The 25911-nt window shown below is 47.8% G+C and overlaps 2 protein-coding genes across 7 annotated transcripts in view; one reads left to right on the plus strand and one right to left on the minus strand.

Moving 5' to 3' along the window:
• The window catches only part of LOC147032489 (polypeptide N-acetylgalactosaminyltransferase 14-like), a 157209-nt gene extending 134458 nt beyond the window's left edge, over positions 1 to 22751 (minus strand). For all 5 annotated transcript variants that reach the window (XM_085870172.1, XM_085870169.1, XM_085870170.1 and 2 more), the window contains exon 1: positions 22208 to 22751. The gene's annotated coding sequence lies outside the window, so the exon portion shown is untranslated. The remainder of the gene's footprint in view (positions 1 to 22207) is intronic.
• On the plus strand, positions 613 to 25911 carry CRIPT (CXXC repeat containing interactor of PDZ3 domain). 2 transcript variants are annotated; one of them, XM_085870179.1, is made up of 5 exons: positions 613 to 872; positions 24736 to 24801; positions 24970 to 25024; positions 25162 to 25265; positions 25428 to 25911. In XM_085870179.1, exons 1-5 carry the CDS (start codon positions 857 to 859, stop codon positions 25490 to 25492), a joined length of 306 nt encoding a protein of 101 aa, XP_085726305.1. In that variant the 5' UTR covers positions 613 to 856; the 3' UTR covers positions 25493 to 25911. The 2 variants fall into 2 exon arrangements, with proteins under 2 accessions (XP_085726305.1, XP_085726304.1); XM_085870178.1 differs by lacking the exon at positions 613 to 872 and adding an exon at positions 16264 to 16288.

The following is a 25911-nucleotide window of genomic DNA, read 5'->3' on the forward strand; positions in this document are numbered from 1 at the left end:
AAGGGCCTTTAAAAAAAATATATTCTACAAATGAAGAAATTAATTACCGGAACTTTAAGTTTGAATTGTTCTGTTTCTCTTTGGTTTCATTTAATAAGCGTGTAATTATAATCTGATGACTTCGTGCGTCATTCCCTTTTTCATGTCGTCGTGTGTTGTCGATAATATTAACATTCTGAAAAAAAAAAAATGGTGCTTGTCGTTTTGGATCATTTCATTTTGCGCATAACTGTGTTCATTCAGTCGCAGCATCGTGTTATACCTAGCTTATACACCGCAACAATCAAACGATGCCGGTGTGTAATTCATGTGCCGAACCATAACGATCTTTTGCGATGGATTAAGAATAGGATACGAGAAGATAAATCGTGTGGATCACGTGAGGTGAAATGTAAATACAGCACTGCGATGTAATGTAAACGCCACGTTCCGATCCGATGCACGTGTCTTGACGCGAATACCGGAAGCACAAATTTTTATGAGGAAAACAAAATATTATTATAAATCTGTACCGGTTCCATAAAGATGAGGAAAGAGACATTATGAGATCAAAAATGATAAATATATTGAGCAGGTAATCCCACTGAGGTATTTAAAAAAAAATGTTTTTTTCGGGGAATGATGGGCGGTGTCGTTACTTCAGCGTCTCGCTGACGTAATTTGTGGTGTTGATTTCCTCGGGCTGCCTGTTAAATTGCGAGTTTTATTTATCTCCTGTGTCGAAAAAAAGGATCGGTGCTTCTGATGGTAAAACAGTTGTGCTTTTTTCCGTTTGGTTAAAACTTTTTCTGAGTAAGATAAACAGAGGACGAAGAAGGATTTCTGTGTTTTTTTTTTCACGACGAGGTGATTGATCATGGTGTGTGGTAAATGTAAGTACACGAGATATTGATCTGTTCGCCTTTCTTGGTCTTTCAGCAATGAGGTCCAATTATTATCTCCGCTCCCGAAGGTTGACGAAGGTTGTTTTCACCTCTGTTTGTTGTATGATGATTTATGTTTGTGTGTGAAACGTTAACACGATATGTCAAAACATTACCGACGGATTCGGATGAAACTTGGTGGACGGGTTTGGTGTGTGACAAGGACGAACTGATTCGATTTTGGTGAAGATCCGGATCCGACGACTAGAATTTTAAAAACTAGTGCGTGGCCGTACGTGCGTGCGTGCAAAAAAAAAAACTTTCAAACGGCGTGCCAGAAACAACCACACAGGCCGTTCCTTCGCTCTCGCGTGGCCGTACGTGCCAGAAACAACAACCACACAGGCCATTCCTTCGCTCTCGTGGCCGTATGTGCAAAAAAACAACTTTCAAACCGCGTGCCAGAAACAAACACACAGGCCGTTCCTTCACTCTCGCGTGGCCGTACGTGCCAGAAACAACAACCACACAGGCCATTCCTTCGCTCTCGTGGCCGTATGTGCAAAAAAACAACTTTCAAACCGCGTGCCAGAAACAAACACACAGGCCGTTCCTTCACTCTCGCGTGGCCGTACGTGCCAGAAACAACAACCACACAGGCCATTCCTTCGCTCTCGCGTGGCCGTACGTGCCAGAAACAAACACACAGGCCATTCCTTCGCTCTCGCGTGGCCGTACGTGCCAGAAACAAACACACAGGCCGTTCCTTCATTCTCGCGTGGCCGTACGTGCCAGAAACAAACACACAGGCCGTTCCTTCACTCTCGCGTGGCCGTACGTGCCAGAAACAATAACCACACAGGCCATTCCTTCGCTCTCGCGTGGCCGTACGTGCAAAAAAAAAACAACTTTCAAACCGTGTGCTAGAAACAACAAACACACAGGCCATTCCTTCGCTCTCGCGTGGCCGTACGTGCAAAAAACAACAACTTTCAAACCGTGTGCTAGAAACAACAAACACACAGGCCATTCCTTCGCTCTCGTGGCCGTATGTGCAAAAAAAACAACTTTCAAACCGCATGCCAGAAACAACAACCACACAGGCCATTCCTTCGCTCTCGCGTGGCCATACGTGCAAAAAAAACAACTTTCAAACCGCATGCCAGAAACAACAAACACACAGGCCGTTCCTTCGCTCTCGCGTGGCCGTACGTGCCAGAAACAACAACCACACAGGCCGTTCCTTCGCTCTCGCGTGGCCGTACGTGCAAAAAAAACAACTTTCAAACCGCATGCCAGAAACAACAAACACACAGGCCGTTCCTTCGCTCTCGTGTGGCCGTATGTGAAATTTTTTTTTTTTAACTCAAACAACCACACAGTCCATTCCTTCGCTCTCGTAAACGACGACTGGATTGGGACATTGTGTTTATCTATAAATGCACATAAGAAATCGAGAAATTATGAGAATACAGTGAGTCATCACTATCCGGAAGTCCGTACGTTGTAACCCGTAATGAGGAACGCGGCTGAGGATCTCTTCCCCCAACGGCCACGCCTACGCAGCAACGTGTCCTGTCATTGGTAACTAAGGCACCCTTTCCCCATCAGCCACACCTATGCAGCGACGTGTCCTGTCATTGGTTTGGTAAACAAGTGGAAGTCCATGCATTGCGTGTCGAGCCATTGTGTAATTATGATGGAACATAGATGCGAAAACAGGAATCCATATCTTAGACAAGGTTTTGACAAAATAGTGTGGTGGGATTAATTATGATCAGAGAGTGAGTGGCATGTGAGTGAGTCGAACATAGATGCGACGTAACGCTGTTACGGACAATGAAAAGGAGACTGACGTAGGGTAGACAGACAGGACACCAAAATTTTGCCTCTCATCCCAGTGCTTCATCGATACTCGACACGCAATAAATGGCCATAACTTGGGAACCACTTGTCCGATTAATATCAAACCTTGAAAAGGCACATACTCAGGTCCCCAGCAATATACCTGTCAAGTTTCAATTGGATAGGACCAGTGGTTGTCGAAAAAACAGCAGTAACAAACACACACACACAGAGATTACTGGAATTATAGATGATTCTTCATCATTGAGAGATAGGCCAAAAATGATATAGCATGCTATTTTTAAAATGTCGTGGGCCTGATATGTTCTCATGGATCAGGTATTACGGGGTGGACTGGAGGTATTAGCTCTACCAAATGCCCTTCGAGTTAACGGTATGTTTTCTGTCAAGCAGAACATTAATTGAATAAATAATAAGCTCATTCCTGAAGTTATACTTTCACTACACTAATAATAACTCAATGATAATCAAGCACCAGTTAAGCAAGTAATTTCTCAGCCCAATCACGAAACTATGCAAAATTAGCACAGGATAGTAAAGGGTGATCGAGAAAAAAACAAAAGGAATGAGAAACTAGTTTTGTAATGATGCCACAAGTTGGGCATGGTAAAACTAGCACCACACAGCGCTTCCGGCCACCACGGCGATGGCCTCAACACAAAGCTGATTAATCACCCAAACCACAAAAAAACAACAACAAAGAACAGCAACACAAGGTTCGTACAACTAAAACAAAAGAAAAACACTAATTGAACCTGAGGAAAAGATGTAGCTGAAGGTGCATCGAAGAGCAACTCTCGGAGCAGCAAAATGGTGTGGCATAGTAGCAGCAACAAAAGATGGAAATGGATTGAGAACATTGTATTAAAGTAGGGGTAGGCTGTAAGGTTTAAGTCTGATGAGCCTTTGTTATAACAGTATACTGTATTCAAAAACTTGGATGTTTATAATAGTATAAAAGGACATGGCAGGTGTTGCATTGAAGTACAATGTGTTGTGGAAATGACTTCTTGGGGGTAGCATAATTTATTGCTTTGCGTAATTTATCTTCATAGTAAATGTCTTAGAGTAAGCAAGAGGTAATTTAATTGTATTTGATCGGCATGACTTTGTCTCCAGACAGACTCTGTCCACTCTCCCTAAAATCTTGCTGAACCCTTTATTTAATGTTCTACCCTCTGGAATCTGTCTTTCGTGTTTGCGTAGGGTATCAGCCCACAATTTAGGTGGGAACATCCTCCCCCAATATCCCGACCGGTCCTGGAGCAGCAACAAGACCTGGGTGCAGGCTGGGTAAGTGTTTGTCCCACCCCTCGACTGGGGTTTGGGTCAATGATGTGTGTGAGCAGAGGGGTGCGGTACGTCATGGCGTGAGGTGTGGGCGAGAAACTATAAAGGCACCGGCAGCTGGGGGGTGGGGTAGCGGAAATGCCTGAGAACTACCCTGTCAAAGGCTGCATCAAGACTGTGAAGCCATACCCCACCCAGCCAGCTACACCTCCTCCTCTTCACAAGCCCAAGACAGCTGCAAGGACTCACTTGGGCTGCCACCCTGCATCGGTTCCCACTGTGTCACGCCAACATTTGACATTTCCTTTCTTGTCTGCCGCTTTGGTCTATCTCTCAGGTATTACTCTTGAAGGTCTTCAAGATCAATAGCTAAGGTATCTCCCGATCGTCCGTTGGTTGGTTTCGTGGGAATGGCATCTCGGGTCGAGATGAGGCGCATAGCACTGAATTAGCGCAACGCATCGGTGAGCTCCATGATCCCATTAGCATAGTATCGTGGCAGTGGACATGTGATCTGTCTCAGAGACATTGAACCAGTTGGCTATTGCTGACATAGCCTGCCAGGATTCATACTGGGACAACCCACTGGCTACAACAGTATATACAAGAATGACTTCACAAAAAAGCCTTGTGAAGTTGTTTGGTCAGTTATAAACCAGTCAACCCCATTCTCAAAACACCAAGCAAGTTTTGGGAACTGCACCACCAGCACGAAGAGCTAATTTTATAGTGTACCATGAGATGTATAAAATTTACAAGTCAGCAAAAATGGAACAGCTGAAGCCCTTCACTAAACTGCCATTAGGAGTCAAACCCACAGCATTGGAGTGAAGTTTGCCCTCGAAGTCACTCGATACTCTGGGGACAAAAATATTGGTTTTAAACTGATATATAGAATTGGTGTGATAAGCAAGGAGAGTAAGGAACTTTGAAGAGTATTTTGTCATGAGCAAGAAAGAAAGGAAGGGAATGCAGGGATTTGATTCAAATGCAGTCTGTGGCTGCTTGGCTGCATCATTTTCTGGGCCATGGCTGTCGCTGATGTCAGTGGCTGGTACTCAATTTGCCGACCTCAGACGGTTGACAGGCTGAGTCTACACTTCTTCTTCTTCTTCTTCTTCTTCTTTCGGCTGCTCCCGTTAGGGGTCGCCACAGCGGATCAACCGTCTCCATTTCGCTCTATCCTCCACATCTTCCATTGACACTCCAACCACCCGCATGTCCGCCCTCACCGCATCCATGAACCTCTTATTTGGCCTTGCTCTTCTCCTCCTGCCTGGCGGCTCCATCTTCAGCATCCTTCTCCCGATATACTCCGCTTCCCTCCTGTGCACATGTCCAAACCATCTCAATCTCGCCTCTCTCACTTTGTCTCCAAACCATCCTACCTGCGCTGTCCTTCTAATATACTCATTCCTTATCCTGTCCATCCTCGTCACTCCCAACGAGAATCGCAGCATCTTTAACTCTGCCACCTCCAGCTCTGCTTCCTGTCTTTTTGTTAGCGCCACCACCTCCAAACCATACAACATTGCTGGTCTCACTACCGTCTTATATACTTTCCCCTTAACTCTTGCAGCTACCCTTCTGTCAATCATTCCTGCAACTCTTCTCCACCCACTCCATCCTGCCTGCACTCTCTTTTTCACTTCTCTCCCACACTCTCCGTTACTTTGGACAGTTGATCCCAAGTATTTAAACCCATCCACCTTCCCCACCTCAACTCCTTGCAACCGCACCATACCACCACCCTCCCTCTCATTTACGCACATGTACTCCGTCTTAACCCTACTGAGTGTCATTCCCCTTCTCTCCAGTGCGTACCTCCACCTCTCAAGGCTCGCCTCAGCCTGCTCCCTACTCTCCCTACAGATCATGATGTCATCCGCGAACATCATAGTCCATGGAGACTCCAGTCTGATCTCGTCCATCAACCTGTCCATCACCATTGCAAACAGGAAAGGGCTCAGAGTCGATCCTTGGTGCAATCCCACTTTTACCTTAAACCGGTCCGTCATTCCTACCGCACACCTCACCACTGTCGCACTGTCCTCATACATATCCTGCAGAATCCTCACGTACTTCTCCACCACTCCTGACTTCCTCATACAATGCCACAACTCCTCTCTTAGCACCCTATCATAAGCTTTCCCTAAATCCACAAACACACAATGTAACTCCTTCTGGCCTTCCCTATACTTCTCCATCAACATTCTCAAAGCAAACATCACATCAGTGGTGCTCTTTCCTGGCATAAACCCATATTGCTGCTCACAAATCGTCACCTCTCTTCTCAACCGAGCTTCCACTACTCTTTCCCACAACTTCATGGTGTGGCTTAACAACTTTATCCCTCTGTAATTTCCACAGCTCTGCACATCACCCTTGTTCTTGAAAATCGGAACCAGTACACTTAATCTCCACTCCTCCAGCATCCTCTCATTTTCCAAGATTTTATTAAACAATCTGGTTCACAACCCCACTGCCATCTCTCCAAAGTACTTCCATGCCTCCACTGGTATGTCATCTGGGCCAACCACCTTTCCACTTTTCATCCTCTTCATAGCAGTCCTCACTTCATCCTTACTTATCCACCCCACTTCCTGATTCACTATCTCCACCTCTTCCAACCTTCTCTCTCTCATTTTCTTCATTCATCAGCTCCTCAAAGTACTCCATCCACATTCTCAACACACTCTCCTCGCTCGTCAACACATTCCCATTTACGTCTTTTATCACCCTAACCTGCAGCACATCCTTCCCAGCTCGGTCCCTCTGTCTTGCCAATCTGTATAAATCCTTTTCCCATTCTTTTGTATCCAACTTCTCATACAGCTCGTCGTATGCCTTTTTCTTAGCCTTTGCCACCTCTCTCTTTGCCTTTCACCACTACTCCTTGTACTCCTGCCTACTTTCTTCATCTCTCTGACTATCCCACTTCTTTTTTGCCAACCCCTTCCTCCTTATACTTTCCTGTACTTCCTCGTTCCACCACCAAGTCTGCTTATCTTCCTTTCTCTGTTCAGATGTCACACCAAGTACCTTCCCAGCTATCTCACTCACCACTTCTGCTGTAGTTGCCCAATCATCCCACCCATCTTTACCACCATCCAACACCTGTCTCGCCTCCTCCCGAAATTCCATGCAACAGTTTTCCTCCTTCAGCTTCCACCATCTGGTCCTTGGTTCAGCCCTCACTCTCTTCCTTTACCTCACCTCCAAAATCATCCTACAGACCACCAATCGATGCTGTCGAGCTACACACTCCCCTGCCACCACCTTGCAGTCTCGAATCTCTTTTAGGTTGCATCTCCTGCTTAAGATGTAATCCACCTGTGTGCACTTTCCTCCACTCTTGTACGTCACCCTGTATTCCTCCTTCTTCTTGAAATACGTATTTACCACTTCCATTTCCATTCTTTTTGCAAACTCTACCACCATTTGCCCTTCCACATTTCTCTAGTTGAAACCGTAACTACCCATCACCTCCTCATCCTCTTTATTCCCTTCCCCAACATGCCCATTGAAATCTGCTCCAATCACCACTCTTTCATAATTGGATACACTCTCCACCACTTCATCTAACTCACTCCAGAAATCTTCTTTGTATTCCATCGCACACCCCATGTGCGGTGCATATGCACTGATGACATTCATCATCACTCCTTCAATTTCCAACTTCACACTCATCACTCGGTCAGACACTCTCCTCACCTCCAACACCCTCTTGAAATAATCTTCCTTCAAGATTACCCCGACACCATTTCTCCTCCTATCCACACCATGGTAGAACAGTTTGAAATCACCTCCAATGCTCCTAGCCTTACTCCCCATCCACTTGGTCTCTTGTACACGCAGTATGTCCACCTTTCTTCTCTCCATCATATTAGCCAACTCTCGCCCTTTGCCAGTCATCGTCCCAACATTCAGAGTTCCAACTCTCACCTCCACACTTCTACCCTTCCCCCTCTCCCACTGCCTCCGGACTCGCCTTCTCCATCTCCTTCTCCTCCTTCGCCCAGCAGTAGCACAATTTCCACTGGTACCCTGCTGACCACCGGTACCGGTGGCGGTCGTTGGTAACCCGGGCCTCGACCTATCCGGTATGGAAATTCGTTTTGTTGTCTGCATAATGATTTGGCATAGGTTTTTACGCGGATGCCCTTCCTGACGCATCCCTGGTCGCCTCTTACGACACACAGGGATATGGTACACCTATTCTAACCGGGGCATACTCCGGGCCCAGTACACTGGTACTCATTTCACCGACCTCGGAAGGATGACAGGCTGAGTCAACCCCCTGGTGTTATATGACTTGGTATATATATGTATATGTGTATATATATATATATATATATATATATATATACATATATATATATATACATATACATATACATATACATATACATATACATATACATATACATATACATATACATATACATATACATATACATATACATACATACATATTTATATCTATATATTAATTCAGTGGCCCAACGGGGCTTGAACTCAGGACCTTTTGGGTCCCAAGCCACTGCCCTCACCACTGTGCCAACACCAGGCTTTAGGCTGAGTCAACACTATCTAGTGTTAATTCAACAGCCTGACAGGGGCTTGAATTCAAAATCCAAGGATGACCTTCAGACTCCAACTCAAGACCCCTTAGGCCAACACCAGGCTTGTGGTTCGGGATAGTAATAGGAGAGAGAGAGGAGATATATATATATATATATATATATATATATATATATATATATATATATATATATATATATATATATATATGAACCGTGCTTCTTGCAGAGGGACATCATCATAATATAATGGGCGTAAGCCTGGAACTTCGAGCATACTTTTCTCCGAACATAGTGTTATGGTTGTAGAAATTCACAGAAAACCATTCAGGTTTCCCAGAGATCAGTTATGTCTAAGTGTGTGTTCAGATTAGATTTCCCCACTGATGTCTTAAGGGATTTATTCGTGTAACCGGGTTGTGATCTTTGAGTCAGCCATTATTCTTTTGCTATCTTTATTTTGGAACAACCACTACTTCAACCACCACCGCATCTCAACAACCATGCCATCCCCACCACCGAGCAACCACAACATCACCTCACCTTCATCTCCACAAACGCCGCCATCTTTTCGCTTTCCACGGCTGATGATTTCTACAACGTCCACTTTCTCCGCATTTCGCCACGAAATCGGATCAAAATACCAAAAGAGGCGGAGCCAGCAGGGGGTGAAAGGTCAAAGGTGGGGGATCAAACTCACCTCCCAAGGACCCCATAAAAAGGCGCGCTGGAACGCACAGCGAGTCAGTTTTGCTTGGAGTTCTTTCCTGGAGAGTCGGTCTGGGTTCGCCGAGAAGTCTGTGAGCAGTCTCAAGGTTCGAGTCCAGTGGAGGGCAGTCGGGGTCATCGGAGCGCAGCCAAGCTGACAGTACGGTGCCGAACCGTGGGTCAGTGGACACAGCCAGAGAGAAGTCGCCAGCCGGCCCCGAGACGGTCCGAGCAAAGCTGAAGAGCGGGCGGGCTTTTAAAAGAGCATCAACTTGTAAAAGAGAGCAAGGCCCGTTCGTTCCTCTGAGGCGTCGTCGGCTCGGCCGATCCACCAGGCCGCACGGCGGGGCCTGGACAAACCAAGCTGCCGTGTTTACGGCGAAACGTCGAGGGTCCCCCAGCGAGTCACCATGAGGGTGGCAAGGAACCAGCACGGCCTCTCGGAGCTCTTGCGGTCTCCACAGCTCCGCGAACATTAAAGGCCTACGGGTCCAGTTCTGCCCTTTCCTTTCCTGGGGTTTTCTTTGAATGAAAGTTGTGGTGCTGTGTCCATAAGTAGAATGTTAAGTAATTGTGTACATAATAAATAGACAAACGGCTCTAGGTCTTTGTTTGCTCGTGTCCTGTCCCTTACCCCCATTGCCTTGACTGCATACGTGTGTAAATAAATGTCATTGTTTAAATGTTCACCTGTTCGTTGCGTCCTTTCCTGTCATTGACTGCCATTATTACGTACGGAATATTAGCTAGCTTTTAAGAGCCGATAAGATAAACGGGGCCTCTCGGCAAATCTCAAACGGAGCGAGCTGCTTAAGCGGCTCGTTTCCAAGCAGGTCCTGTTGAGGTGTAAATCCCCGGTATTTCTGTCTACGCGCATACTTAGGTAAATCGACAATTCGGCGATCAGACCCTGTCGCGCGTGGACATAATTGTTGGCTGATTTACAGTGTGATTAAAAACGCACCCGTAGCTGGATTTCGGCATTGATCCGAAAGCTGCGACTAGGATTGCCACGTCTGGTGGGCGCGCGGCTGCGATTAGCTAAAAGCAGTCGCTCGCACGCCGGCGTGGTGGAAATCATAACAATATTATGTTCAGACTTCCGAAATCGTCACATTATGTGTTCCATGTATTTACGCAGGTGATAGCGGATTCAAATAATCGAATATAGATCGAATTTTCAGAGGGAATCGATGACGTCATAATCGGCAGCGTTCGGCGGCAAACCGACGGCCGGGTCCCAGATGACGTGCTTCACTTGACCTAAGTCCATGAGTTCAGGACATTTGCTCAACTCAGCATTTACGACTTTTATCCTGCCATGTTGTTAATCTGTTCATTGAGGTAATATAGAAACAATGAATATGTCAAATCGTTTGTTACTCATCCGGCACTATGTGTAGAGGCCAACAATCTAAAGCGACCAGTCTCAAACACTACCATGGGCACCCAGACTCACCACCAATATGAAGGCTTGTAGCAAGATAATGTGACGTTCACGGGACTTGAACAGTCCCGCTTACGTAAGATGAGCCGAAACGATGGAGGCGGTTTATTCTTTACAATCCAAGGGTGGCGGTTTTGATCGCTCTATAGCAAATGGGACGAGGAAGGTGGCACGAGTCACTTTTTGCTGAGTTAATAACGTTTATTTCTACACAAGAGCGATGAGAAGGCTCGGCAAGAGGAGTGATCCATGGGCGATTCGACGAAAGGTGGTGTGGATTCGGGCGTGGGGGAAAAACACAAACAATTTCAATAGATATACAGCAAAATGTAAGGAATCACGAAATCGGTACACGAATCTCAAACCCTCAAAGGCGCCACACGCATATGCACACAAAACGTAGCTAGTTCGTCAGGCTTGCCCGTGGTGTCGATGCAAAAGTCATTGGATTGGTGCCGGACGAGCTGGCATTGCACCTGTCAGGGGCAGGAGACACGGTGGTGCAGATGTTCCGTGAAACATTCTGTGCAGAAATTGTGATTCTTGGCCTGTGAGCTCCAACCAGCCACTGTGGTGGTGTTCTTGGTGGTGTCGACCTCCTGTGGTCAGGTCAGGTATGGGAGCATGTGCCAGAACAGCGCGTCGCTGCGTCCACTTTCCGCCGGTACTCCAGGGGCCTCCGTCTGGCCATCCCCCAGGCAGATGCCAGGCCCATCCCCATCTCCTTGAGATGATGGTCAACCTGCTGCAACCACGAGGCACGTGGTCGGCCCACTGGCCTCCTCCACTCATGAGACTCCCTCGCTGAGAGAATCTGGTGAGCAGGATCAGCGTCAGGAAAACGAGCCACATGTCCATACAGCCGCAGCTGACGCTCACGGACTATGCAGGTAACAAATCTCATCCGAGTCTCTCTCAGCAACCGCTCGTTGGACACAAAATCCGACCAGCGATAGCCAAGGATTCTCCGAAGAGACCTGGTACCAAAGGAATTAAGTCTCCGTCTCAGATCCTTGGTCAAAGTCCAAGTCTCGCACCCATAGAGCAAGACTGGAAGTACCAAGGACCTGAAGACTCGGACTTTCGTCCTCCCGCACAGGTACCGGCAGCGCCACACCCCATGATCCAGTGAATCCATGACTCCCCAGGCCCGACCCAGACGTCTATTGACCTCCGGCTCACAACCTGCGGAAACATGAATATCACTGCCAAGGTAAGTGAATCTATCCACGACCTCAACATCCTCACCACAAACAGACACAGACAGGACAGCAGCATCCAAGATGTCACCGAAAGCCTGGATATTAGTTTTGACCCAAGAAATCCGTAATCACAACGGCTCCGACTCCTCATTCAGCACCTCGAGGGCCCCCAAGAGGATGTCTAAAGTCTCCGCAAAGATGACTGCATCATCTGCAAAATCAAGGTCCGAGATCTTGACATTGCCAAACGATGCACCGCAACTTGATCTCTCCGACATCCTCCCAAAAATCCAGTCCATACAAGTGCTGAAAAGTGTGGGGGCAAGTACACATCCCTGACGAACTCCAGTAACAACTGGAAATAAGTCAGAGATGGTACCACCACACTTCACAGCACTCTCAGTACCAGAGTAGAGTTCAGACATCAGATCGATCAGTTTCGGTGGCACCCCACGAAGACCAAGAATCCTCCAGAGGACATCCCGATTCACTGAATCGAACGCTTTACAGAGATCAACATAGGCTGCAAGCAGCCCCTGCCGAAACTCTCGCCTGCGTTCGGTGAGGACACGAAGTGCAAGGATACGGTCAATCGTTGACCTCTTTGGTGTAAAGCCTGACTGCTCTGGACGCTGGTGCTCAAGCAGATGGTGGCGAACCCTATCAAGAATTATCCGAGCAAAGACCTTGCCCGGCACTGAGAGCAGCGTCACCCCTCGGTAGTTGTTGCAGTCTTGGCGATCACCCTTCCCTTTCCAGAGAGGGACAACAAGGCCCCTCTTCCAGTCAGTTGGGATGATGCCTGTGTTCCAGGCAGAGCACAAAACTGCATGCAACGACACGAGTGCAGCATTTCCACCAGCCTTGAGAAGTTCAGCATGGATGCCACAGATCCCTGGAGCTTTGCCCCGTTTCAACTGGTTCACCGCAGCCCGTGTTTCCACAAGCGATGGTGGACCACAGTTGATTCGAGGGTCAGCAACAGGGATTGTAACACCCTTGACGTCCAACTCGACAGCTGGGGGATTAGCCTGGTACAACCGCTCAAAGTAACCGGCCCAGCGGGCCTTCACTTCAGACTCCTCTGTCAAGAGCCTACCACTCTCTGCTCGAACTGCAGTGCTCCGAGGGATGGGCTTGGATGAACGTAATGCGCGAATTCCCCTGTAAGCGGGACGAGAATCACCTGTCCACAGGTGATGCTCTACCCCCTCACAGATTCCTCGCACATAGGCCTCCTTGTCCACCCTCGGTGCACGTACAGCTTTACGCCTCAGCTCCCTGTACAGCTCAGCTCTGCCATTCAGCCTGGCCCTGCGACTCTGGTCAATGGTATCCAGTGTCCCTTGAGACAAAATTCTTCTTTGCCCTGCGGTGAACTCCAAGGCATCCACCGGCAACATCAAGGACGGTGGTCTTGAAGGCGCTCCACAACTCTTCAGGACCCCCCAAAGCACCCAGACCCCCCAAGTGTCCACTCAGCCTGTTCGCAAATTCCTCAGCTACTCTCTCATCCCTGAGCTTGGCAACATCCAGCCTAGGCTGGGATGGTACCATTCTCCAGGATTTAAGGTGCAGCTTTAGAGTTGCTACAACAAGCCTGTGGTCAGTATTGAGGAACTGAGCACTCCGGTAGACCCTGCAGTTCTGGATCATCCTCCAATGACCGTCAATGAGGACATGGTCAATCTCCTTTGCCACACCGCCAGCGTTGGAATACCAAGTCCAGCGATGAGCTTGCGGGCGCTGAAACCATGAACCAGCCACCCTAAGTCCATGACTTCTTGCAAAGTCAAGGAACTTAGTGCTATTTTGGTTCATAGTTCCTGACCCATGGGGACCAACACACACCTCATAACCATCCCTATCAGTTCCAGTCGATGCATTGAAATCCCCCAAGACGAGAAGTGTATCTCGTCTGGGGCACTGATCAACCACAGACTCAAGTGTGGCGTAGAATGTGTCCTTCACGGTGAGATCACTCGCCTCAGTCGGAGCATAAATAGAGACCAGGGAAATGACACCGATGGAGTGACGAATCCTTAATCTCATAATACGCTCGTTGACCGGTGTTACCTCAATTATCATTGGGGTCAGCTTATTGGACACAGCTACAGCAACTCCCTGGGTATGGTAACCATCAGAGCGACCAGACCAATAGTAGGTGTAACCACCCACCATTATCTCGCCGCAATCCGGTCTCCGAACCTCAGAGAGAGCTGCAATCCCGATGTCCAAACGCTTGAGCTCAGATGATAACAGAGACAGGTGATCATCCTCTCTTAGGGATAGGACATTCCAGGCACCCACCCGAAGGGACCGCCTCAGGTTAACCCAAGGAGACCACCGTCTGGTGGACGACACCTCAGCACCACTCCGACACACTCTCCCACAATCTGACCCAGGGATGTTACCTCGTTGTTTCCCTCCTATCGAAGATTGGGGGTCCCGAAGGCTTTGCCCCAATCCTCTCATCCGGTGAGCTGCCATGCGAAGGGAAGCTGCACAGGTGGTACTCCCACGGAGTGGGTTTTCAGATTTTTTTGCGTTTTTGCGTTTTGCGGAATGAAGCGTTTTACGGTGGCTGGAGTGCAAATCCTGCCACCAACCTCCGAATAAGAAGTAACCCAACTGCAGGAGGACGTCCGCAGACACAGTTGGGCACTAGATATGGATGGCCGTTGGCTCACAAGGAGCTCCTCCGCCCTTTGACAGGTTTTGTTTTTAATCCTGCTGGGTGTCCATATCCAAACACCCTCCTCACCAGAAAACCTGGTGGGGGAGACGGTTTAGTCGCCGACAACCCGACCATGGAACAGGTTAGTACAGGTTTACATGGTACCTGTAGCAGGTCACAGATCGAACCTGACCTGACTCCTGTGGTGTGGGCCCAAAACCGCTCACAGCCGCCAGGGAACCCAGTTCATGCGCCAAGATGCGAGCAGGAGAGGGAGGCAGGTCTGCCCACCGTCCTGTCCCGTACCCAGAGACAGCAGAACACGAGAGCCAAACGAGGTGAGGCACGACGAATCAGGAGAGAGAGAGAAAGAGAGAGAGAGAGAGAGAGTGAGAAAGAGAGAGAGAAAGGCAAGAAGGCTGAACAAACTCCACCAGCTATTTTTGTAACTCTCCCTCTTCCAATCAGATCGCTTCATGCTCATCAGTCCTTGTAACTTCCAACGGAGCCCCTCATTGGTCCTCTGCCTGCCGCCTTCCGCCAATGGTCATCAAAGGGCGGAGCCATCTGCAGGTATATCTCCTCCCTTTATCATCCAATCGGGCCGCCTCGTGCTCCAGGGTCTTTGTAACTTCCAACGGAGCGCCTCATTGGTCCTCCGTCTGCGGCCCTCCGCCAATGGTTATCAGGGGGCGGAGCCATCCCCAGCACCGTTCTGTCGCGTCACGGCAAGCCGACAGGAAATACTAAAAGGAATACGCATCAACACTTACCCTAACCCGTCTCCCAATCTAATTACGTGACAATTATCATTTCCCCCTTAAAGAAATGGACATTTACAAGACAATCTATCACCACTAAATCTCTACTTCATTACATCGAGATCAAGATCCTGGTATAACTCGAACAGCATGGCATACCTAATTAAACATTCTCATTACCCTTTGAATGCATACCCCCCCCCCCCTCCTCAGACGTAACACTGCCCCCTCCTGGGACCGCAGCTCCTGCAAAGTAAATCACAGGCGCTACCGCACCAGCCTTACCACTTACTGACTCGCACCTATTTAACCTAACGAAATAAAGCAGGAGGGGCAATGGGCAGTGAGCCGCAGCTAACTTACCGATCCTGCTAAACGTACTATCCCCTTATGGCCTTATCCTCGCCAAAACAATCATTCATTTTTTTTTTAATTTAATCACATGAGAGCACTGAGCGAAGTTGCACTCCACCCTCCAGATCATCGCTCCTGTTCAACACTCTTCCGGTGATTTGGGAGGGGAAACAAATGGTTCCACAAAACCGTAACACTTGTACTTTACATTCCTACCCTAAGCGTTAACGACACCATTTACAGGATATTTACTTGCGACTGCGTTCCCCAGTGGATGCCAATAGACCCAGCGTTACCTGGGGAGGCAATTTTCAAATTTGCTTCACTCTAAAATTATGCGGACCTCATGCCCTTGCTGCACGTTTCAAGTTGTATGGGATCAAGTGGGACTTGCACATCTTCACAACACTCACACCATGGTTATCACATTTCTAGGTCATTGTCCCCATTTCAATGATTGCAGGCTGATCCCGTCATGGCCGTGGGGTGGGTTACCACAAGATGATGGGGGCATCTCAGGTGCAACCATGCCCACAGGTAAGCTTTAGTCCAACCCGGACGTTTCTCCGCCCTGCTCCCTTTGATTCCCACCCCCTGGTAGCCATCAGCTCTATCCCCGTACAACACACTGGAAGGGGTCTCACTGGCTCCTCTGGCTTTCCTGGGTCGCCAAGGTCCTACCGCCTTGGTCGCCCAACCAGACCCTCTCCCAGTTGCCTCCAGACACTGTCACCATCAGCCACCAGAGGTGAGTCTCCTTGAAGGGGGTCGCAATTCCCGCTCGCCGTGAGCCTCGTCAATCCCTGCGGACAAGCACATCATCCCCACCCACAAAACCCACATGACTCCCCCCACCCCATCGGCCTTACATGTGACACCTGCATTTCCAGCATTTTACTGACCATGACCTTCCCTGTTACCACACCATGTCCAATAAAAAAAAATCAATGTGTGCACCATACATTTCACTTTTTAACTTGAAACAACTCGCACAGCACTCTTCCTCACCCGATCTACGCACCAGCCATTGGACAGCCACTTGTGCCCGTTTTGTTACCAATTTCCCACTGTCCCTATTGTCACTCTAAAACCCAGCAGAACTTACAAACCCATGCCAATTTTCCCACAATTCACTATTTTCACCAAGGGAGGGCACTTCGCCACAATCTCACCAGCCAAGCATGGCCCAATATGCTGAACCCGATCTAGTCTCCCCGACCTCTGACAGTGATTTCCGGGCTCGACCTATGTAAGGGCACCTCGGATAGACCTGGCGGTTCAGCAGGAGGATTCATCCTCTCCGGGCTTAAAAGTCTATTGGAGGGTCTCTCCATCGCCGGGTACCGGCAATATCGTTGCATGTGTCCTCTTCGCCCGCACCGGAAACTCCCCATAAAAGGCCCCCGTGGGTATCGGTGTAATGTCTCGTCCGGTTCCGGACGCCCTCGGCCATAATCGCATTGCTCTATTGGCTGGGCTGGACCCCGCCACTGTGGCGCACCTATTGCCGAATTACCCCTTATCAAACTTGACAGTTTCTGGCAAATTTCCTGAAGCATTTGGGAAATGCCAATTTCTCCCAGCCCCCCTCCCTGATCCTGAATCTTCGCCTGTCGGACCGTCACCGATGGCCTCTCAGGCACCCGACCCGGCCGACTCCACGAGGCCAGCCTGGCCGCGCACTCGGCTGCTCGGTGAACGGTGGGTGGATCCTGTAGCTCCACTAGCGCTTGGACTTCAGGGTCCGGAAGAGCAGAGAAAAATTTCTCTAGTGCAAGTCTGTCCCACGCCTCTACTGTTTGGTCCCGATACGTGATCCTAACTGATTGGTAAATGTCCTGTGCCAGCTCCTGCACTGTCTCACCCAGTTTTAATCTGTTAATAGGTGCCGCGCATAGATGATTAAATCTGTTTTAATCATCTATGCGCGGCAGGGGGTAGGCGTCGAGTTGGGTGAAGCGATTGACCGTTTGGGAATAATCGACAACCATTCGTTTCTTATGGTTCTGACTGCTGGTTACTAACACCTGTGCGCGCCATGGCGAATCGCTCGGTTCTATAATTCCCTCTTCCAGTAATCGCTTGGTTTCCGTAGTGATGAAATTCATGTCAGCAGTGGTATATCGCCGTGATTTGATCGCTATCGGTTTGCAGACCGGCGACAAGTTAGCGAACAGCTGGGGGGACGTCACCTCCGCGGTGGTCAACGCATTTAAAATTAGACGAGGCTTGCTTCCTCCAAAGGGTATTTCAACGCTCGTGTGCTGCTTGAGGACATTATGACCCAGAATTACGTCTGCGCACAAATCACGAAGCACCAGTACCCTTACATCCCGATGCGTGTACCCTTTTACGTCCAATTCAACATTGCAGTACCCTCGTACGCGGGATTGTAGTGAGGTGGCGGCCATGCATACCGTATTGTCAGTCGGGTGGATTACCCATTTCCTGCCCTTCACTAGCGAGCTGTTGACGAAACTTTCAGAGCTACCGGTATCAATCAGTGCCTCAGCCATATGCCCGTTAATTCGTATGTTGATGATAGCCTTGGATAGATTCCCCGGGGAGGCTGCAGTTAATTTATTCTGCGAGTAGAGAGCCGCAGAAGTGGGTTTATTTCTCCTTAGAGTAGATTTACATACCCTGGCATAATGCCCTTTCTTGTCGCAATTCATGCATGTGGCATCTCTGGCAGGACATTTTTGACGAGGATGCCTTTTGTACCCACAAAAGAAGCATTTACCAACCGGAGCAGTTGCTGAGGAGTTTGACGTGGCCTGTGTATCTGGCTCCTCGGGTGTTTCTCCATCCCCTATGTCTGGCTGTGTCTGTGCCAGTGGGGTTCCTTGAGTTCCCACCGTAGCAGCATTCATTAGCAGCATCGGTGTCCCAAATGACTCAAATTGCTGCTGAGCCGTATCCATCGCTCGTGCCTGATCGACTACCTTGTCAAGAGTGGGTTGCGCTTTCTCTAGTAAGCGTTGCCGTATGTGGGCTGATCTGAGTCCTTGGATGAATGCCTCCCGTGTGGCTTCCTTTCGGTGTTCCTCGGCGCTTACGGCCCGGAAGCTGCCGTCTTTTCCCAGCTGATTCAGAGCTTGCAGGAACTGATCGATTGTCTCCCCGGCTGCTTGCTTGCGTGTGTTGAGAAGATGTCGTATGTATACCTCGTTCTTGGGCTTCACGTAGAGCGCCTGCAGCACGTCAATCGCTGCTTCGTAAGTGTCGCACTCCGAGAAGAGCCTAGCCATTTGATTTTCTCCATTTTATTTATTCCATTTGATTTTCTCGGCTCTCTCAACCAACGATGGACAAGATCTACAAACCAGAGAGGTTCGACGCAGACCCAAACGCGACTGACGCAGAAATGGAATAAATTGAAATGAGAGCGAGAGATGAACCTTCAGAGTTTAGGCTTTATTCCATTTGATTGGAGCCGCTTCTACGGGCACACCGGGGAATACAGGTTCAGCTAGGAGTACATAAGCAGTAACGTATACATGTGCGATTAATCATTGCAGAATAAATCCGCGTAAGCACGGAGTTCGATATAATCTCCATTCTCACCAGTCAATGAGCACCTTCAGTCAACGAGCATCAAGTGAACAGCCGATGTAAATGGCAATGCCCCGGGGACAACCACTCGTGCCGCAGAGACCTCCCCTTATACGCGAGACGCACAACATGTGATCCCGCGTCATGTCCCTCAATTCACCTCAATTCACCACACCCCTTAAAGAAATGGACATTTACTAGACAATCCATCACCACTAAATCCCTACTTCATGACATCGATCCTGGTATAACTCGAACAGCATGGCATACCTAATTAAACATCCTAATTACCCTTTGAATGCATACACCCCCCCCTCAGCCATAACAGTATTATGTACACATTTAGGACACAGGGGACCAAAAAATGAAAGTCATTGTATGATTAAGTTTAGGATATCATTATGGACCGGGTTTCACTCCCGCAAGCGCGCACGTGGCGGCCTCGTGCGTTGCACGGCCCGTATGTGCAAAAAAAAAAAGAAAAAAAAATAATTGCGATGTCAATCGTGACATCATAGCATGTACTGTCACTAAAAAAAAAAAAAAACTTTCAAACCCCATGCCAGAAACAACCACAGGCCATTCCTTCGCTCTCACGTGCCCTTATGTGCATGCCCGTACGTGCAAACCAAAAATAAAAAAAACTTTCAAACCGCATGCCAGAAAACCACATAGGCCGTTGCTTCTCTCGCCTGCCCGTACGTGCAAAAAAAAAAAATTTGTCACGTCAATTGTGACGTCATAGCACCGTGTCCTGTCATTGGTTTGGTAAATAAATGGCCATAACTTGGGAAACAGCTGAAACGGATGAAGAACCATATCAAACCTTGAAAAGGCACATACTCAGGTCCCAAGCGTCAATTGTGACATCATATCAAACGAAGAAGAAGAACAATTGACGGCAATCGTGCAAAAATAAAAATATAAAAAGAATTGTGACGTCATAGCACCGTGTCCTGTCATTTGTTGGCAAATAAATGGCCATAACTTGGGAACCACTTGTCCGATTAATATCAAACCTTGAAAAGGCACATCCTCAGGTCCCCAGCAATATTCCAGGCAAGTTTCAATTAGATCAGACCAGTGGTTGTCGAGAAACAGCGGTCGCGCGCACACACACACACACACACACACACACACACACACACACACACACACACAGCTGGAATTATAGATAGATAACTGAGGACCTGGCTGTGTGGATGCATTCATCAAACCGGATTCTGAAATCCGTAACTATATATATATATATATATATATATATACATACACACACACACACACGAGGTGTGTTCAAAAAGTATCCGACCTTTGTTCATAAAAAATACTCGTATCCAGATACAATAAACTTACACTAATCTCCTTCAAAGTAGTCCCCTTGGGCTGCCACACACTTCTCCCAACGGTTCTGCCACTGTCGGAAGCAGCGCTGGAACACCTCTTTTGGGATGGCGCACAGCTGGTCCGTCGCATTCCGCATGATGTCTTCTCTGGACTGAAATCTGGTCCCTTTCAGGAGCATTTTCAGCTTGGGGAAAAGCCAGAAATCACAGGGAGCCTGACAAAGCACAGGTGTGTTGTGTTTGGCCAGGAAACTCCATCAAATGTGAAGAATGGGCGGGTGCGTTATCATGATGGAGCTGCCAATTGACCACTGCCCACAGGTCTGGCCGTTTGCATCGCACAGCATCATGAAGGCAACGCAGTACCTCTTGGTAATGGTTGTGCCATGTGGTGCGTACTTGTTATGAACCACGCCACTGGAGTCAAAGAAGACGGTCAGCATGACTGACATTGCTGCGGACCTTCCTTGCTTTTTTTGGCCTCAGGGATGTTGGATGCTTCCATTGTGATGACTGGAACTTGGTTTCTGGGTCGTAACCATAAACCCAGGTCTCATCGCCAGTGATCACTGTGTTGAAGAAGTTGGGATCGCTGTTCAGTCTCCAGCATGTCCTGTGTGATCTCCAAACAGAGTTGCTTCTGCTCTATCGTTAGCAGCTTTGGCACGAACTTCGCTGAGATTCTCCTTAAGCCCAAATCCTCAGTCACAATGGAATGAACGGATCCAACGCTGACGGCCGCCTCGTCTGCAAGTTCTCTGATCGTGATTCGACGATCCTGCATCAGCAGGGTCCTCACTTGGTCAATGACGTTCTCATTTCGGGATGTTGAGGGCCGACTAGAACGTGCTTCACTTTCCACTGATGTGCGACCATCTTTGAAGCGGTTGTACCACTCTTATCTGTGTGGTGCCCATTGCTTCGTTCCCAAAGGCCTGTTGAATCTTGCAGATAGTTTCCACTTGGGAATCGCCAAGCTTTACACAAAATTTGATGCAGTAGCGTTGTTCAAGTTTATCCGCCTTTTTGTCAAAAACGAAAATCCGACGGCGCTCACTTATTGGTGGTCTGTCGGCGACTGACAGCTTCTGCAGGTGGGAAAATATTCACTCATGAATTAGGATCGCCGACATATGTGCACCAAACCATGTCTCCCAAGCTTCATTTGTTTACGCACGAAAAATTAAGGTTGGATACTTTTTGAACACACCTTGTGTGTGTGTGTATGTATATATATATATATATCAATGGCTCGACGAACATCAATTTCGTTGAGAGGTTAAAATCCCACGATGGACCGAACAGCTTTAACTCCTTTGGAGATGTTCCGAATTATAGTGGACTATGCACATGCAGTTCATGAGATGCGAGAACCTTCGCTCTTGTAAAACCAACGGGTTTATTCCCAAACCTTAAACAAAGAAAAAGAACCAGGGAATGGTGGAATAGCGACGGAGGTGGTGGGTTGGGAGGGAAGGAAGGGAAGGAATATAATTAATAAAGAACAAATTGTATACAGTAAGGTAAAAATGAATAAAAAGAAACAAAGGTGTCTCACGAGATTTAAACAGACGGGAAAGGGACAAAAAAAACAGGTGGCGTTTCTCTGGTGGTAGTGGTAAACAAGCAGGCGTTGAGACAGCAAGATGTCAGGCAGGCAGGCAGGACAACTTCCTCAAAACCCTCCTCACTCAGAATTCTGCGATCCTCCTCCAAGCTCCTCAGTTCTCCTCAGCAGTATTTACTCCCGTTTGACCTCATAAACTTCATGGTCCTCTTACACACCCAACCACCAGATTAGGCTCCTTCCTCTTCTCTTGGGGCAACAAAAACTCCACCCCTCAGCGGCGATCCAGGATTCGCCCTTTGTAAGGCGAGAAAATGCTCCCCCCCCCCCCTTCTCACTCTTGAGGCGATCCAAGCTCTGCCCCTCTTCCTCTCTTGCCTGGCAAAGCCCCAAACCACCCAATTCCACCTTTGGGTCGTTACAAAAGGGTTTTTAGTACAATTGCTTTGCCATAATTCTGAACTAATAATTACCACGCACCACCCCCTCCCTGTATGGTGCACATTCAAACAAGACGATCCTTAAACTGACGTGTCCCTACTTATTACATCAAGATTGGCTCACCATTTGTACATGGATCTTGCTACTCCATACATTCCTATCTCTTAAGGTGATATCTTACACACACACACACACACACACACACACACACACACACACACACACACACACACACACACCAATAACATTGGTATGGGTTGGGAATCAAGTACGGATGAGGTTCACAGGATGGTTGCCGGACCCACCACTCTCCCTCAAACTCTGAGGCCACAAGGCCATGGATAACTCCACAGGCTGACGGGTTGTTAACCAACCACGGATGCTGGTTGAAGCTACCAAACCTAGCAGGGTCCGTGCTTTTATTAATCATGTGACCTGACTGGTGGTTTGGTTACCCTACCGAAGACCACGCCCTCAACGCACAACCGAGTACTTATTATAGCCGAATGGAACCGTGAGTGCAGCGTTGGTTAATCAGCAGAGCCAATCAGTGGGGGCAAAAACTTCCAGTCTATTACATAAACACTATGCCAAACCAATTAAAAATGACAACCGAGGCAGATTTGAAAGACGTTCAACAAGCAACAAGCAGGCAATCAAAGCACTTATTTTATTTGCAAACAGTCAGAAGGCACAGAAGAGCAGACTTACCCAAGCACGTGTTTTTCCCCTTAAACAAGCTTGCTTACACAAAAGACGTGGTGCCATCATTCAACCGGAAAGGAAACGAGAAAGAGAAAGGAGTATGTGGACGATTCTTCCCTTACCTCAACCAGGCGGGGCTGTGTCAGTTGAGATATGGGGAGGATGGGCTGTGAAGTGTCTGAGAGTGCAGCGTAGACTTAGAGGAAGGGTGTGAGGTGTAAACAATGCCTTGCCCACGTGGGGACAGAGGGTAATCGTTAACTCCTGAGGAGGGTTGATTCTCTGTGTGTCCAAAGTAGACCGTTAGTGTTTCTTAGAGAAAGCAAGAAAAGGATAGCGTGAATGCATGTGCAGCTCTGCAGTGCACCTTGGACCTTGCGGTGTCGCTGCGCCTTTTCCTCGTGTTCCCTCTACTTTGCTCTGGACCAAGCACGGCTTGTCCTGGACCCACCGCAATTTATCCTGAACCTAACGCAGTTTTCTTCCTGACGTGTCCTTGGCACACCTGACTGTTATATATGTGCCATGTCGGGCATGGCTTTGAGGGAGCACAATTCACCCAAGCATCCTTTGACTCCACACTGCCCTTTCCCATTGGTGCACATCTGATGGGAAGGGTCCAGAAAGGGAGTGGTGGAAAAACCCATCGTGTTCAGGCAACGTACGATGGCCACTGGCACTCTCGGCCCCTCAACTCGCAAACATTTGAATGGTTCCTCCACACATGTAAACACTCACATGGCCCAGCCTTCACTAGTGATCTTACCACTCCTTTGCACATGCAAATGTTCCTCTGAACTGTGCTGTGCTCAAATGAGAAGCTGTCACGCATAACGAATGTGGAAGTGCAGGGAAGGAAGAATGAGGGAAGGTAATTCGACCAGTCTGAAGGATTGTTTGTTTTTTCTAACGGTGAGGGACGGATGAACATATGGATTGGATGGTAGGTTGCAGGATTAAAAGAAAGCAATTAATTAAGAGGGATAGATGCATTGAGATTGTTGAAGTGGATTGAGACGGTTGAAAATGGGAAGATCACACTGGGGATGAAACGCGCCAATTTCGCAACGCATTTCTCCCCTAATCCCCTGGACAAAGGCCAGGATATACTGAAACGCAAACTAAATAAATAACTGTCTGAGGAATTGCTCTGTTCATGGATGTTCTCCCCAAAGGTCCATTTCCACAACCACAACACTATGTAGATAACCCTTAAAGAGAAGACATTAATAAGACTGGCAGGCATTCTCGAAAGACGAGTTTGTGTATGTTAACAGTTTGTCAGGAAGTGGAGCGTTAGCAAGCACTGTATATACACCGGCTGAAAACAATTGCATCCGACTATGGCCAATATTAATTATCGTTTTGTGCAGGTGAGAAGAAACTGGGAAGGGTGATCACACCAGATACGTGGAAGGATGGAGCTCGTAATACAACAGGTGAGTTGTTTGAGGTTTTCAGCAAAGCTTTTGTTGAATGCTGTTTGGGTAGGTGTTTGTTACATTGACAACCTTAGAAATTTTGCAATCCACACACCAACTAGCGGTGTTTTCCAAGGATAAATGTTAACATGATTTGATGTGGGAACCTGGTCTTTCCTTTTGCAGAGAGCGGTGGGAGGAAGATTAACGAAAACAAGATGCTGACCGCAAAGAAAGCACGGTACAAATGCTTTGGTGTTCCGACCACCTTCTATATCTTGGGTGGCTGTATTTCAGATGAATCTTCGTTAAAGTGTTACCGGGCCTTGTTCACAATGTTCTGGGTGCTGCATCCCAATGGTGCTTGTGTTTGTACAGGTTTGATCCTTACAGCAAGAACAAGTTTTCTCAGTGCCGGATCTGCAAAAGCAGCGTACATCAGGTGGGCTCGCATTACTGCCAAGGCTGCGCTTACAAGAAGGGTAAGTCGGATGTCAGAGAAACGCTCTACACATTTGAGTAAACGTTGATTGTATGATCCATAAAGTTTCATTAATTAATACGAATATTTTACCAGGTATATTGTTTGTGGGTTGGGCCTTTTGTGCTTGACACACTGATTCAAAAGAGTATGTCGCACTCAGGGATCTGCGCAATGTGTGGAAAGAAGATTCTTGACACGACCAACTATAAACAAACATCTGTCTGAAAGCAAGCCCACCACTTTTGCCTCTTGCTCTACTACCACCAGATCCAGAGACTATCTGTAACAAGATGCCTTTTAAATGATCCTATTTAAATTGTACATCTATTTAAGTGATCATGTCCTGGACAAGGGTTTATGGAATTTTCTTTTCTTTTTTAAACTGCTTTAATGGTGGTCGTTTTCCTGTAGCCATGGTTGCCAAAACAGCCAAGTGTTTAATTAATTGTTCCGTTTGCCTTGGTAAATTAGGGACGATATATATCCGGTGCAATTTTTTATCCCCTCCCACCCCCCCGCCTTTCCTGTATGTTCCAAACAACATCTTTCTTCTCTCTTCCTTTTGCACATATATGTAGATAGCCCCTTGCAAATCTGTATTAAAAATGAAGATGTGTTCATAAAAGACTGGTCATACAACCCTA

The sequence above is a fragment of the Eptatretus burgeri genome, chromosome 2, assembly GCF_056783735.1.
Source record: "Eptatretus burgeri isolate ZD-2024b chromosome 2, Ebu_testis_v1, whole genome shotgun sequence".
In the NCBI taxonomy this organism is placed as follows: domain Eukaryota; kingdom Metazoa; phylum Chordata; class Myxini; order Myxiniformes; family Myxinidae; genus Eptatretus; species Eptatretus burgeri.